The sequence below is a fragment of the Amyelois transitella genome, chromosome 18, assembly GCF_032362555.1.
Source record: "Amyelois transitella isolate CPQ chromosome 18, ilAmyTran1.1, whole genome shotgun sequence".
Classification (NCBI taxonomy): domain Eukaryota; kingdom Metazoa; phylum Arthropoda; class Insecta; order Lepidoptera; family Pyralidae; genus Amyelois; species Amyelois transitella.
The window spans coordinates 6,879,344-6,895,309 of record NC_083521.1 but is presented as its reverse complement, the minus strand read 5'-3'; the positions used below and the strand labels follow the sequence as shown (position 1 = coordinate 6,895,309).

The 15,966-nt window shown below is 36.3% G+C and overlaps 2 protein-coding genes across 2 annotated transcripts in view; one reads left to right on the top strand and one right to left on the bottom strand.

The window, feature by feature from the left end:
* Positions 1 to 15,966, top strand: part of LOC106143350 (neuroendocrine convertase 2) — a 61,194-nt gene that overhangs the window by 3,085 nt on the left and 42,143 nt on the right. The window lies entirely within an intron of this gene.
* LOC132902800 (uncharacterized protein K02A2.6-like) lies at positions 11,482 to 15,736 on the bottom strand. Its single transcript, XM_060949213.1, has 2 exons — positions 14,723 to 15,736; positions 11,482 to 14,233 (listed from the first exon to the last, which is right to left on the bottom strand). The coding sequence occupies exons 1-2, from the start codon at positions 15,577 to 15,579 to the stop codon at positions 11,482 to 11,484; spliced, it is 3,609 nt and encodes a 1,202-aa protein (XP_060805196.1). The 5' UTR covers positions 15,580 to 15,736.

Here is a 15,966-nt window from a genome sequence, read left to right as displayed (position 1 = left end):
CGCGATCAATTTAGCATTACTTTCTGTGTAGGCTGAATTATTTTACCTCTTGTCAAATTCTCATCGCTAGGGACAATACATTTCACTGGACAGTAAAATCATTTACATATCCAAGTTCACACACATAACTTAAATTTAAGTTTAAAGATAAATATACTATAGTGTAAAGCTATTTACACACCAGGTAAACTGATTTTCCGATAGCCTTCTTTAGTCTTCTGCTTAACCTATTTATTTATATTTATTATATTATATGTACATATTTTATTTTATATTTATTTTATTTGACGAAATATTCGTATTGACATAATCAGTTCTACATTCATACATGTTTTTTAATGTAGACAATGTGCATTCGTCCACGATTTAGATTTAAGTGATCTATATTTGTAAATTGACGTCCTATGAAAATGCTGCAGTGTGGTTTGTTCCGCTGCTTCTTCTACACATGCGCTTTGGAAGCGGTAGTAGTTATAATTAGATTTAAGTTATGTGACGTCAATAAGTGATACCTTGTATCCAATTTTGAAAATAAATCTATTCTATTCTATTCTATTCTATTCTATTCTATTCTATTCTAACCTGCTTTCATTATTCTTCCCCACATGACCAAACCATCTTAACATACCCTTCTCTATTCTTGTACGTACATCTTCTTCAAGGAGAGTGTGGAGGGGAAGGTCGGAGTGGGAAGGCCTAGACGAACGTATCTTGATCAAATAAACCGTCAATTAAAAGTCAAGAGTACCCGAAACCGCCGAGCTGACCGAAACCCGAAACTGCATGAAAAGAGTAGATAATGAATGTGGATGCGAACGAAGTATGCAGAGATTGTGGCAAGTGGAAAGATGTAGTCTTTGCCTACCCCTCCGGGATGGAGGTGATTTTATGTATGCATGTTCTTTAGTCTTGTTTAGATGCTAATGTCTACATTTTAGAGCCAACTACAAAATACAGAAAAAACATTCTGATTATATTTGAGCCAATGGACGTGCGTGCCAATCTTCATTGGCCGTTGTTAGTCTGTTCTGGTACGGGAATTAATCTGAAGCAACTACTGACATCAAAGCACAGATCACATTAGTGGCTACTTTCCTGAGATATATTTGTTTACTCCGTCGGGATAATCTTGTTAGGTGCCACGTGATGCTTATTACTGAGGATATATGTATGTGTCTCTAGTGCAGTGGCTTTAAAGAATCATGTCGAGAATTTTCTTAAGAAAGTTACTAAGCAGTTTTGTCTGTGGTTTAGTACCGTGAGAATTTAAAAATGCTCATTATTATTGACTTTTTCTGTGCAAATTTTGCAATTTGTTACAGTTTTTTTTGCTTTTAAATTATACACAATTATTATGTTATCAAAATTTAAATTTTTTATTGAAAACGGGGACCTTTTTTAACCTTACAATGAATTATACTAGTAATATTAAGGTAATAATTTTAATTTATACAATTACTTAAAAGGTTTATTCAATTCGAGAGAAGTTTACAGTATACATATTAAATTTGTTTGAAACCTCTCGTTAGAAATAGCACTTTGAATTAAATATTCTAAAGGTCAAATCTTATTTTACAGAAAAGTGGTAGGGAAATGTAAATAGAAATGAAGTTTATTCAGAAAATTCTTTTACACAGGAACAGGCATTTTTTCTTGTTAATTTTAAAACTTATATTACAATTTTTCGTGCGATAAAATATTCTTTCTAGAAATCGTGTATTCCACAGGTTAGACTACAAAATGAAGAATCGAATTGAAGTCAGCAAGTTATTCAACAATTCTACTGTGTTGTGAAATGATACTGCGTGCCTGGAATTGAGGCTTCAAATCAATCTTTTTGGCTTTTAGAAGCAGAAAATATTTGTTTTCAAGAGAAAAGATTTGTATTTTTGTTTGTCGCGAATAAACTCAAAACTACTCCACCAATTTTAACGAAGTTTGGAAAAAGATAGAATAGATGTCCAGGAAAAATAAAGGTTACTTTTTTCTGTAAATTCCCGCCGGACCGCGAAAAACGGGAATTTATCTTTTTTCTCACGAGACTGATTGACAGTTTCGGAAAATATCGAGCAAATAGTTTTCAACTTAGATCACTAAGTTTTGAAAGGGAAAATAAATTTCGGTTTATGTAATTAATTAAACCGTTTCTAATCAACTTTAAGTTTGAATTTATAAAGTTTTATTCAATTAATAAAATCACTCTTAGTAAAGTCTGGTTGTTCAATTAATAATTTTTATTACCTTTTTACAAAGGGCGAGTCTAAAGTCACAACTGCTTCTAAACTTCTTCTAAAGTCTTTAGCGTGAATATCAGGTTTACAATATCTTTTAGGTGGGTTATTTTAAATTTATTATATATAATATTATTATTGCGAAAGTAAGTTTATTTGTTCGTTAACTTTTCACGCGGTATCTTCAGAAACTTCTTGAAATTTCGCGTATATAATTAAGAGTGTGGAGAAGGATATACGCGTGATATTTGGAAAAAACTTGTACTCTTTTGTACGTGGCGTTAAATTCGCGTAGGCGAAGCAAGGGGTAAAGCTACTGTTAAAATAAATGATAATTTAGTAGTTTTAATTGAATCAGACTGGCAAAACCAGTCTAATATATTTATATATATAATGCCGTCTTTATCCCTCACGGGGTAGATAACAGTTTCAAGCGACTGAAATGCCACGTTCAGCTGTATGGATTAATGATGAAATTGAAATTCGTTGCTAATTCAACAACTAAAAGAAGAATCGCAAGTTTGTTAGCCTTCCTCTTGATTGACTTCTACAATCTGAACCGGGAAAAAAATCAGCTGGCACAAGTTAAGATTTTTTTCGCTACCAGACCACCATATCATGAAATTTGCAAGGGACTAGCAACAAAGATAGGTATATGTTTAAGATATATAACGTAATTCGTTGAAGGTTAAATATATCATGTAGTAACCTATACGACTTTAGGATCACCCTGACACATAGAGTACCAATTATAATATATAGAATTCGCATTGGTCTCGAAGTCTGCTGTAAACAGTTAGTGCTGCTGAATTCTAGTGCTAAATGGTTAAAATTTGACTTTTTGCGAAAATAAATAAGATGATGACAAACAAAGAAAGATTTTTTTTGTTTTTATTATTGTATTTTTTTTAGATTTGATACACACTTGAATAATCCTCAGAGTTGATTAATTAATCCACTGTAACAAAGATACGAATTAAACGTACGAGTATGCCTTTACATTCAGAATCCAAAACCACAATCAAATGTTCCACAATAAATATTTTTAACAAAATATTATTTAAGCTTGTTACCAAAAATTTACAAAGAGAAATCATAGTTAACGCAAAATAGCGTCATGACCATGTGTAAGTGTGATGTTTGCTGTTCTCATGGTGTCAATGCGCGCTCTCCTTGAATCAAAAGTTGTTCTATTGCACTCCCATCCCGAACCAATTAGATAGATTAAGTAGAAACCAACAGGGGCTAATATGGTTACTTTATTGTTATGGAGACGTTATTAACTTAATTGTTATCACCAGCCAATTACTTGAAAAGACCATGAAAAGATTTATTCTGGGTCAGAAGAACGTGTGAAGAGAAGACACTTTTTCTTCTGGTGATAGTCTCATTGCGTCATCAAAACGATCGTGATTGGGTAATATAAAATAATCTAAATATTATTCTAGAAATAATTATAAATAATCGGAAGTTTTTACCCATAACTGCTATGCAAGCATTGTGTTACATAAGCCTGCAGGAAATATTGATGAATGTGAATGAGGCAAAAAGTATGCAGTGGTCGTGACAGGTGGAAAGATGCAGTCTCTGCCTTCCCTTTTGGGAAAGAGGCGTAGTCGTATGCATGTAATAATAAAATTGGAACATTAAAGAGAAAGGTAGCGATTTGATGAAACTAATTTTCCATGATCAATTTAATTCAAGCAAGCGAAGCCAGCGACCAAAGCTTATGTAAACAAACTTCAATGTCATGGCAGATTGCTATCACATTTTAGTTTACCCGAAATAGAATTCCCTTGAGTCTTGACAATCAGTGAAACGGAACGGAAGCCGGCACCAAAGGGATTTGCTGGAATGGAACGCAATTTCTAATATCTCCGATATGAATATTCAAAAGGGCCATCCATTAAATATAATGCAGCTAAAGGGCAAGTACGGATCGATATGATTTATAGATATTCCACAGATGACTTCTCAAACTTGTGTGAATTATAAATCTTATCCTGTACGGAGATGCCATTTTGGAAAAGCCCGCTTTTGTTCTTTTTTTGATACTTTGCTCTGCATTAACCCAGAATAATAATAATATTTAACTATAAGTATAGATAAATAATTTTACCGAACCTTCTCCATTGGAAAATATGTCTATAAAAAAGGGGCAACAGGGACTGATGGGAACGATGACGTCATGAATGATGAATAAGATTACCTAAATTTTATCCAGTAAATAAGGCAAGTTGTGAAAAAGAAAAAAAACGGTTGTAGGTGGACGGGGATTAGGTTCGAATTAAGTGAGAAATAAGAAGCCGGGTTACAAATTGGACTTGTTTATTTTTTATCGAGAATAGAATCCATTCTTCTCTTTAATTAAGTTTTCTTTTGAAGAAAATTACTTTATTAATTCACTTTGAGAAACGGTAAACAAGACGCCCGGTTATTGTTTCTTGTAAATTTTAATTTCTATTGTAAAAAAGTGTTTATTAAGACATGAAATTTTAAAATTGAAAACGTTATATCATTTATACAAGTCTTTACTCTCACCCGCGGCTCCACCCGCGTGAAAAGTACCAAATCCCGTACATAAAAGTCTTTTCCCGTACATAATATATGTACCCATGCAAAATTTTATGGAGATCGGTTAAGTATTTTTAACCTAAAATAAACAAGCTCACTTTCACCTTTATAATATTAGTATAGACTAGTTCAACACAAAAAGTCAGAATAAAATCTTACGGATGACGCCTGGAATGCCTAGTTGAACAGTTAATTGACGGTGAAATACGCAAACAAATATGTACATATTTCGTATAAATAACATTAAATGGATCCTCGATAGGTATGCTATAGGTTTTGTCAACATAATACTACGTATGCAAAATTACAGCCGCGCCCAAATTAGCACATTTGGGCAGTTTGCCGCGCTCAGTAATTTTCTGAGTATGCCAATCGCTGATCCATTTGGAAGGGGTTAAAATTTTGATTAATTTTAAATTGCGCTTCTTTATTTGAGAAGCAAGAACAGCAAAAGCTGTTTCCCTTTCCTTTTTTATTTCTTCTTCGCGGGTATTCTTTATTACTGAAGGTCCTACCAATCACCCATACCCAAGGCAGTCGCGACATAATTTAGTTTATATCAAAACAATAACGAGAATAGCCTGAAAATCAAACTTGAAAACAAAGAAAAAACTAAATTTGAAAACAGTATACTGTCATTATTCATTATAAAGAATCGCTACTGTTATTGTGATGTTGATCGGGTTTGACCGCAGGGCTTTGTGATAATATCATGCAGTTATATTAACCATCGTATTACGTTTAGCGAAATAGCTTTTAAAGCGATGGAGTTAAATTTTTTTTTTAATGTGCTTAAGCATTATGTTGGCAATATTTTTCCAAGATTGGGTTTTAAAACTTTGTTTTAAACACAAGTCGCGCCGATGGGCACCTGCTATTTCGATGGACGTTAATTAGGTTTTGATTTTAATTGCGATTAACGATAAATACAGTTTATTATACATACACATATAATGCTATTTCGATGGACGTTAATTAAGCTTTGATTTTAATTGCTATACACATATAAACACGTCTATATCCATTGAGGGGTAGGCAGAGCCAACAGTTTTGAAAATCCTGATAGACCACGTTCAGCTGTTTGGCTTAATGCTAGAATTGAGATTCAAATAGTGACAAGTTACATCGCCAAAAAAGAATCCCAAGTATATAAGCCTACCCCTTAGTCACCGTTTACGACATACATGGCAAAGAGAGGGAGTGGTCTTATACTTAATTGTATTGTTGCCGGGAACCCTGGTCATTCTGAGTGACGGCTAATGTTATGACTTCGCCGAAACTTCATTAATACCAACTTTGAGGACCGATGTCATTATAACTTGGATCGACTTTCTGATGCGAAAGATTTTTAATGGAAATGTTTGCGAGATGCGAAAGCGTGTGTATGAAGTGGAAATATTGTTCTATCATACATATTTATCGCACAACTAACCATATTCATAGAAAATTTTATTAGTCGACTAGACGTATACTCGACGCTCTAACACACATTTGTTCGCGCAACTAGTGTTATATATACAGACAAGGGACCGCTCGCGACTTCATCCGCGTAGAATCAATCCCGCGGCATCTCCGGGATAAAAATTCTGGGTCTTCAGCTACCTACATACCAAATTTCATCGTAATCGGTTCAGTAGTTTTTGCGTGAAAGATATTTATTTCGCGCATTCATAATATTAGTAGGATAATTTGTATCTAATAAAAACAGGAACGAAAGCCTTTTTATTTTGAGACTTATTAGCTTTCAATCTGCAAACATCTAATTACGAAGGCATTATTTAGAATCAACAGTTTTAGACTTTGGATCGTAAATGTACAGTGAGTGACATAGAAACGTATACCACCTCTGATAACTACGATACGTAGATGGTATGCTTTTAATGTACTACCTATAGTAGTATGGTTAGATTTACTGAAAAAATTGGTGATCCGTAAAGTCGGTTTATTGACGATAGTTGAACGTGACAATGTCTTAAGAAATTCTGATGGAATGGTAGCATTTTTGAAAAGAAAATTTTAATTTAATTTGTTTAATAGATTTGTATGTATATAGAGAAGGAGGTATACGCTGCCGAACGCGAAGGCCGATTGTGCCTCTTTATCGCTCGTTCCGAGCTCTCGCTTGCACTTCAAGCCTTCATGGAACGCCTCAGAGCGAGGTAACGCCGCATGAGTCCTTATCATGTGCGTGCAGCCGGCTCAATCGAATTATAAGACGTTGTCACGTCAAAAATTCTCAAATTTTAATAATCATAAAATTGGTCAATAATTTCCCAGTGAAAATTATTCAAGTGTTGAGTCCATTATCAGCGGGTGTCCATTGTTTTAACCACAGACGTGCCCGGACTCACGGCGGCGGATTATGGCTGTGAGCGAACACCTGAATACATTTCAATTATGTGCGAATTGAATTCAATTTATTTATTGTAATTGATTATACAGAGTCTAAATAGTAAGTAATCATATTGATGTAAGATTAAACCGGTTCTTTGCTCTGTGTTTTGATCAGACTCTGCGTTAGTCGTAGTTTCGTAGCACGCTACGAGCGTCGTAGCAACCTACGACCGTTCTAACAAGCTACGAATATCGTAGCGCTGTAGAAGCAGGGTACGGCTAGCGCGGACATACATAAAAGCACGCCTTTTTCCCGCAGGGGTAGGCATGGTCTGCATACTTATTTCTCTTCAGCAACATCCATTACCCATCATCCGTAGTCATCGGTTAGCACGTACTGACATATATCTAAGTTTAAAGATGTTATTTTTAAATTGGATGGCTCACGAGTGATTTGATTTCAAATGGTGTAATTTGATGCCAATATGTTATAAAATTTTGTAGATATATCATTCGTCTCGGTTTAGGATGAGAAACAGTATAGTACACACGATGATGTATTAATACTATTTTCCTGAGCGGTAGGCAGAGACTATGTAGCTATATCCATTTGCCACGATCCCTGCAAACTTATTTTGTTTTGTCTAATTTGAATACCCTTCACTGAGATAATCGTCTCAATATTTTATTAAGACGATTATTTTTCAATGTTTATTTTTGTCACCTTTTTATAAAGGCTTATATTTTGTACGTGCCATATCCAACCAATAAAGCCGTGGGGGCAACCAAAATAAACCTCTCTATCAACGCCCTTTTGCCCTTTTCACGATATTTTGAGCTTAATCCGTAAAACCTTCCATTTTTGTTTTGCTTACAAACGTTACGTTTTAGGTACAAACAAACCTTGTTAAACATTAGGTATCATTTTCTTTTAAATTAACTATTTTTCGATTCACCGGTTCCGGTTCAGGTAACGGTATTTAAATGTATTTTAAACAGTACCTATTCCATAAATTGTAAGGGGGTAAATTTCTGGTCGTAACAATTTGTCTACGAATATTGTTATTTTTGTCATACTCGCTTATTTTAGCAGGCTATATTGTTTTCATAAAAATCATTTATATGGACGCATTGCGCGCTTAAGGAATCACATCTTTTATAACTTGAGTAAAATCTGACATTAGTACTAAGCTTTGTGTTTTATTATACGAGTCAGAAAATATACTGGTAAGAAAATAAACAAGGTGAGTATGAATGAACGTTGGAGTGGAAAGTCTTGGACGTCGTTTGTTTGTTAGTAAATTCTTTATGGCACATAAAAAAATAACAAAAAAACAATCATTGGATATGAAAGAATATGGACAATGGTGGACTAATACCAATTGGGATATTTTTCAATCAACCAAAATCAAAAGGAAAATCCATTAACGAAAAGGCAACGCACATCAAAAGCATTGAGGATGCGTTACAATAAAATAAATTCATTTCTTATTAATTATTCTCTCTTCTATTAAAAGTCTCCTTGTTTTAGAATAAAATCTGTTATACTGCTTATGTTTTTGTTGATGGAAACTAAATATGCTCCATTTAGTGGCATAAAGATAATGAGAACCCTCATTATTTTCCTGCAAAGAGTAATTAATGCAGATGAGATTTCTTTGAGACGCCGACAAAAATGTTAAGAGGGGTTTTAAAAACTTTACAGAGAGATATCTTTTAATGAGTATCTCTGGCGATGTCTTTGAAAACAAAATCTTGTATCAATATTATCCCATATTTAAGAAAAATATTATTACGCATTGTCACGTCTATATTCCTTGCGCGGCAAACAGAGCTGTTTGACTTACTGATAGAATTGAGATTCATATAAAGTGACAGGTTGCTAGCCCGTCGCCTAAAAGAAGAATCCCAAGTTTATAAAGCTGTCGCTTATTTGCCTTTTACGGCATCCATGGGAAAGAGATGGAGTGGTTATTCTCTTTCTATTGGTGCCGGGAACCACACGGCACACTACTATACGTACGAGGCTGTCATTCGGTATATGCTTTCTAATATTATAAATGTGAAAGAATTTTTGTTTGTCCCTCTTTAACGAATAGCCCACTGAAACGAACTCCATGAAATTTAACAAACATATAGTGTGGAGTGCGGAGAAGGACACAGTGCACTCTTCACGCGGGTGAAACCGCGGGCAAAAACTTAACTAATAATAACTCGCGATGAAGCTCTATTCATTCCTTATCTTGTCAACCACCACGACCTTCACATTCAAAACATTTTCTTCGATAATATTTATCGCATATCACGCAATATATTTGACGATAATGCCGAATATAACTCGATGCCATCAATCATAGACAAAAGGGAGAGCAAATGAGGATTAATGTTGGGTAGGAAATGGTTGAACTTGAACTTATTACATACATACACATACATACATATTATTTATTACACTGTTATAAATATAAGTTCAGTCTTATGTTTTAAATAACAACAGAAAAACAAAAAAAACAGTGTTTTTTTGTTTTAATAAAAACAAAATTTATTAAAACAAATCATGGATGTGTGCATCAGAATGTATCTATTTGTTACTCTTTCACGCAAAACCCTCTGAACAGATTTCAAAATTCAAATTGGAATAACATAATAAGTTATTGTAATTTAGCCACACGAATGAAGTCACTAGCATCAGCTTGTAAACAAATAATACGATTTCACTTAAATAGAAATGTATTTGAGAGAATCCAAACAAGTGAATTCTCAAACATAAACAATATGTGTAGAAGCCGCGTTGTTTGAAACCGCGACTTGTATTTACAATGACGTTATTTCAGCCGACATTGGGTAAAGTTGTGTACACACCAAACCAACAGAGGCCAAATGATTTAAATTGATATTTCATTATTTTGATAAAAACAGTAAGGTTAACTTAGAGTACCGTTAAATACTAGATAGAATTAAAATAAAAAAGAAGTATACAATTAAGGAAATGAAAAAAAACTCATTGTTCCCATAGGATATATGTATATAAGATATATAATTTTTTGCTTTACAACTTCTGCATCTCTTTCTCATAAATGTCGAACAGGCACACTTTTTTAATGCAAGCTGAGGTCTAGTAGCGAAGAAATATTGTACTCGTATGTACACTTTTTTCTCCCTGCAGATTATAAAAAATAGTCAGTGCAATCTTCACAAGCATTACTCTTTAAGGAGATAAGGTAACAACCTGTTACTATCCGAATTACAATTCCTTTACTAAGCTATATATGTAGCTGAACATGACTCACCCAATTTAGGATCATGCAAAAAGATGCACCCTCCAGAGGAGTGAGAATGAGAGCGCCAGGAGTAAGAAGAAGTTAAGAACACACGTATGTTCATTCGCCTTCGTTGGTGTGAAAGCGCCCTATCCCGATCGTGTGCTAATGGTTACTACGTCAACCACAAAGCGCGGAATCCATCTTCCGTGCTCTGTGGTGTCAACAAAGGGATTGGGGGGCGTCGAATTTGGATTTGGCTTCTGTGCATTGAAGCGTTGTTTGTGTGGCGTGATGGTTTAACATTAAATGTTATTTGTGATCCTAATTTTGAGTTTGTATTATGTTTTAGATATGCCACATACCAAATACGTTCTTGCTTAGTATATTCAATCGTTTTAGAAGTAGACTTCTATGCTTGTTTGAAAAATATTAATAATGTATGCTAGTTGCTTTTTCCCAAACATATTGAAAAGTAAATCTATGGAAATGACCGATAAAAGAGAAATTAGTTTTTCCTTGAGGTTGTTTAAATGTGGTCTATGTACCCCTTTAGTGATAATAACGTGAACCGGATTATGTAGTTTGTTTTCCCTCCGATCAGTTCGTGCGGTTTTTAGTCAATAACATGTTATCTTGCAGTCTAATCCAAAATCAAAGTTTCTAAAAACATGATATACATACAAATAACCACTTTTTCCATTACGGGGCTGACAGGGCCAACCAACTAGAAAAGATTCGAAACCCATGTTCATCTGTTTGGCTTAATGATGGAATTGAATTTCAAATAGTGATAGTGATATATTTATAGATATTTATAAATAATCATACAATAAAACCACAGGATAGCTTGGACACGAATGACATGTATTTTCAAGATGCGCGCGCATGGGACGCCGCACCACAGATAAACAAGAACATAACAAGAAAGAGTTTGTATAACATTTCAAACTTCTTTGAACATATATATCATTCCTCCACACTTATTTTAAGAACCTGTTGAAAATTATGTACATTAATCATAATACTTATTAGATACATTTAAACTAAAAATAACAACTTGTTAAATTAGTAGATATTAATTACAAATACTTTCTGTAATCAACCCGTGGAACATTTCGTCTAGGGCGAGTAAGAGTTTCCGGCGGATCTACCACCGTTGCATCGCTACTGACGCCCTGCACTTGCTCAGAACTATGCTCGGCTGAGGAGTCATTTTGAATTTCAATGATTCTCTCACTTTCCTCCTCCTCACAATCTCTGCCAACTTCCCTGTCTCTATTATTTGTTACATGCTGAGGTTGTGAACTCATTTGAGTTTCATCACTTTGAGTTATCGCAGCCGGTTCTTGGGAAGAGACAGCAGTAACAGGACTCGAAAAAGAAACATCATCAAGCAGATGGCCATCAGCTACTTCATTCTCACCGCCGGTATAATTAAGCAGTTGATCAACATGTCTGATACAATATTCATCTAAACTATCTATAAAAATTTTGTACATTTTGTTACCTACTTTCTCTTTAATTATTCCTAGTTGCCAAGTTTCCATCCGCGCACTATACCATCGGCACCACACCTTGTCTCCTATACCAAACGATCGCCTACCCGGCACAGGCACTGAGCTGTGCTCTCTTTCCGATGGCAAAATAAGGTCGAGACGAGTGCGAAGTTTACGACCGAACATTAACTTGGCTGGCGTTTCTCCGGTGGTACAATGCACGGCATTTCTATAATTGAATAAATATCCTAAAAGATGTTCCTGAATTTCGCACAGACTTAAATTTTCTTTAAGTATACATTTTAACATCTTTTTACATGTTCTGACAGAGTTTTCGGCTTGTCCGTTACTAGGAGGGTGGTAAATAGGTGACGTCATATATTTGATACCATTTGCTGAGCAAAATGACCTAAATTCGAGAGAATTTATTTTCGTGTCGTTGTCAGATACTAAGAGGTCTGGAATACCAAAAGTAGCAAATAATACTTTAAGCTTAGTAATTAAAGCGGTCGTTGAAGTTCCATTGTGCATATACAAACACTCCAACCATTTGCTATGTGAATCCACAACCACCAAGTATACCCTTTGCCCTATAGTCATATAGTCGATGTGTATGCGCTGCCACGGGCGGGCGGCGGCGGGCCAGGGCGCGGGCGGGTCGCGCGGCGGGGCCCCGCGCGCCGACACGCACGCCGCACACGCTCCCACCCAGCGCTCGATGTCGCCGTCGATGCCCGGCCACCACATTCTACTACGAGCATTACTTTTACTCTTAGTTATACCTAAGTGGGAATCGTGCAATTCCTGTAACATCTTATTTCTAAGCTTTGAAGGTATCACTATCCTATGTCCTCTCAAAAGACAACCATTTTCAAACTGCAAATCCGATTTACATTGGAAATACGGTAAAACAGACGTACAACTAATTTTTCTGGGCCAACCATACTGCAAATATTTTACTACAGTCATTATGGTTTCATCTTGTTGGGTCGCTAGTATGATATCTTTCAAGGCGGTAGCCGGTGACGCCGCGTCCAAAAATTTCAGGGCATAAAGACTGTCGACATCCTTACCATTTTCGTCGATTGACTTTACCTGTAAAGGAGCGCGTGAAAAAAAATCTGCTACTGCATTGTTTTCGCTAGATACATATTGTACTGTATAATTATAAGCCGATAATATAATCGCATACCTTTGCAAACGCAAGGCTGTAGTTATCGGTATACCGGACTTATTGTTAAATATCGATACTAGCGGCCTATGATCCGTTTTTAAAATGAAAGGATCATCACGGCCATAAAGATACTGGTGAAATCGCTTGACGCCAAATATAATGGCGGTCGCCTCTTTTTGAATTTGGCTGTAATTTCGTTCGCTAGCCGCTAGGGATCGTGATGCATATGCCAGGGGCCGCTCGGCGCCGTCAGCAGTCCGCTGAGCCAGCACCGCGCCGAGCCCGGCCGGGCCGGCGTCCACGCTCAGCACGAGCTGCGCGGCGGGGTCGAAGTGCGCCAGCACGCGCTCCGAGGATAGCTCGCGGCGCACGGCCGCCATGCTGCGCCGTTGTCGCTCTCCCCACTCCCACGGAACATCACTTCGCAATAGCTCGTGAAGAGGGTTCAATAATGAAGACGCATTAGGGATAAAATTTCTATAATAGTTAACTACACCTAAGAACCTCTGTACCTCACTGACGTTAGTCGGGTCTGGCGCGTTTAGAATAGCCTTCACTTTATCGGGACAAGTTTGAAGTCCTTCCTTGCTAATAACATAACCTAAGTATTGTACGCTTTCCCTGAAAAACTCGCATTTTTCTTTTTGAAGTCTTAATCCAGCATCATTCAGCCTACTCAGAACTTCGTGCAGTCTCTTTAAATGAATATCCGAATCTGATCCGGTTATACAAATATCATCCAACCAGACACTTACCCCTTTAATGCCTGAAAGCAACGACTCCATTGACTTCTGAAAAATTGCCGGCGCGTTCGCCAAGCCGTAAACTAAACGAGTATATTTAAAAAGCCCTTTATGCGTATTAATTGTAGTGAGATCCTGAGACGATTCCTCTAATAAAAATTGATTGTAGGCATTTTTTAAGTCAATTTTACTATACCGTTCACCACCTCCAATTTTCGCGAACACTTCCTCTATACGAGGTAACGGATATTTATCAATAATAAGATCTTTGTTTAATGTAATTGAAAAATCACCAGCAATCTTGACTTGACCATCGCTTTTTAAAACGGGAACAATAGGTGTAGCGTAGTCAGAATGGTTAACGGGAACAAGAATACCTAACTTGACTAATCTATCAATTTCTTGTTCTACTTTTTCTCTGAGAGCAAAGGGTACACTTCGTGGTTTAAAATATTTGGGATTGGAGTTATCCTTAAGCTGTAATTTAACTTTAAACTTATTAAACGCACCCAGCTCGTCACGCCACAAGTTCGAAAACTTTGCCAGTAATTGCTCTAACTCATTCTTATTTGTAACAGAGTATAAGCCGCTTGTTATCACTAAATTAAATGCAGACATAAAATCCCTACCTAATAGAGGAGGACCTCCATTTCTCACTACAAAAATCTTTAATTGCTTTTTTGTATTACTATAGAACACTTCAATAGTAAAATATCCTAAGGGAATTATTTTACTTCCATCATATAGGCACATTCTTAAATAACTCTGGTGCAATTTATAGGTTGAAAAATATTTTTCATACAATTTCTCGGAAATTACGCTATTACCAGAGCCTGAATCTAATTCCATGGAAATAATTTTACCACCTAAACAAACATCAATCAAAATTGGCTTATCGGTTACATACCTCAAATTAAAATTTTGACATTCCTCACAATTCAAGGCAATGTTTTCAGGGGCTTGATATTCCATTGTCGAATTGCAATGATGAATCTGATCGGACGATTTTTTAGCCGCTGTACACACTTTCTTCAGATGGCCTTTGACACCACATTTCTGACATTTATAAGTCTTGTAGCGGCATATCTCACTTGTGTGATTTTTAAATCCGCAAACCAAGCAACGACATGATATATCCGCTACGTCGCCGCGCGCCGCGCCGGGCCGCTGTTGATCGCCTCGGCCGGTTTGAAATTTTGCTCGCAGTATCGGCTCTTCCTTCAATATAGCAGATTCTTCTTTACACATGACTTTCGCCTGCTTAGCACAGGCCGCTTGCTCCGCTAACTCTATAGCCCTCGTCAACGTCAGCGTCGACGCATTTTGCTCAAACAACTTATCGCGTTCCGGGCCGGCGCCCAAGCCGAGGACGAAACGATCCCTCAGATTCGTTTCCAAAGCGGTGCCAAAGTCGCAATAGCTTGCTAGACCTCTCAGTCGCGCCGCCCAGTCTCCTAATTTCTCGCCTGGACTTCTACTAGCTCCGTAAAATTTCGCCTTGTCAACAAATGAGCCTTGTCTTGGTTTAAAATGACTATCGAGTAACTCAATTAATCTTGTGAAACCTAATGTGTCCAATTCCAAGGGATACGCTAAATTACGCAACAAGCGATATGATTCTTCATCAAGATGAGTTAAAAGAATACCGCTTTGGTTTTCTTCCTTAACGCTGTTGATCTTTATAAATTGCGTTAACTTACCCTTGAATATAAGCCATTCGCTTACTTTGTGATCAAAAATCGGTAAGTTCCCTAGGAATGCCATTTTCCTTCAATATTGTGGATAAATTGATCCCATTCGTCGCCAAATGATATATTTATAGATATTTATAAATAATCATACAATAAAACCACAGGATAGCTTGGACACGAATGACATGTATTTTCAAGATGCGCGCGCATGGGACGCCGCACCACAGATAAACAAGAACATAACAAGAAAGAGTTTGTATAACATTTCAAACTTCTTTGAACATATATATCAGATAGGTCCTAGTGTAAATACCGTAAAAGATTCTAAATAATGTAAAATTATCGTTTCTCAGCTTTACTTAACTATCAAGCCGTCGAAAGTTTATCTTGTGCTTGTTATGTTCGGTATAAAATGGAACCACATCAAAGTTCTGAGCACTGATTTTCAAATGAGGTGACA

Excerpts from the sequence above, each read along its gene's own strand:
- LOC132902800 (XM_060949213.1), bottom strand. The coding sequence starts at position 15,579 with ATGGCATTCCTAGGGAACTTACCGATTTTTGATCACAAAGTAAGCGAA. Across the intron at positions 14,234-14,722 it reads TGTCAAAATTTTAATTTGAG|AGAAAAAGTAGAACAAGAAA; the intron begins GTATGTAACCGA and ends CTTTGCTCTCAG.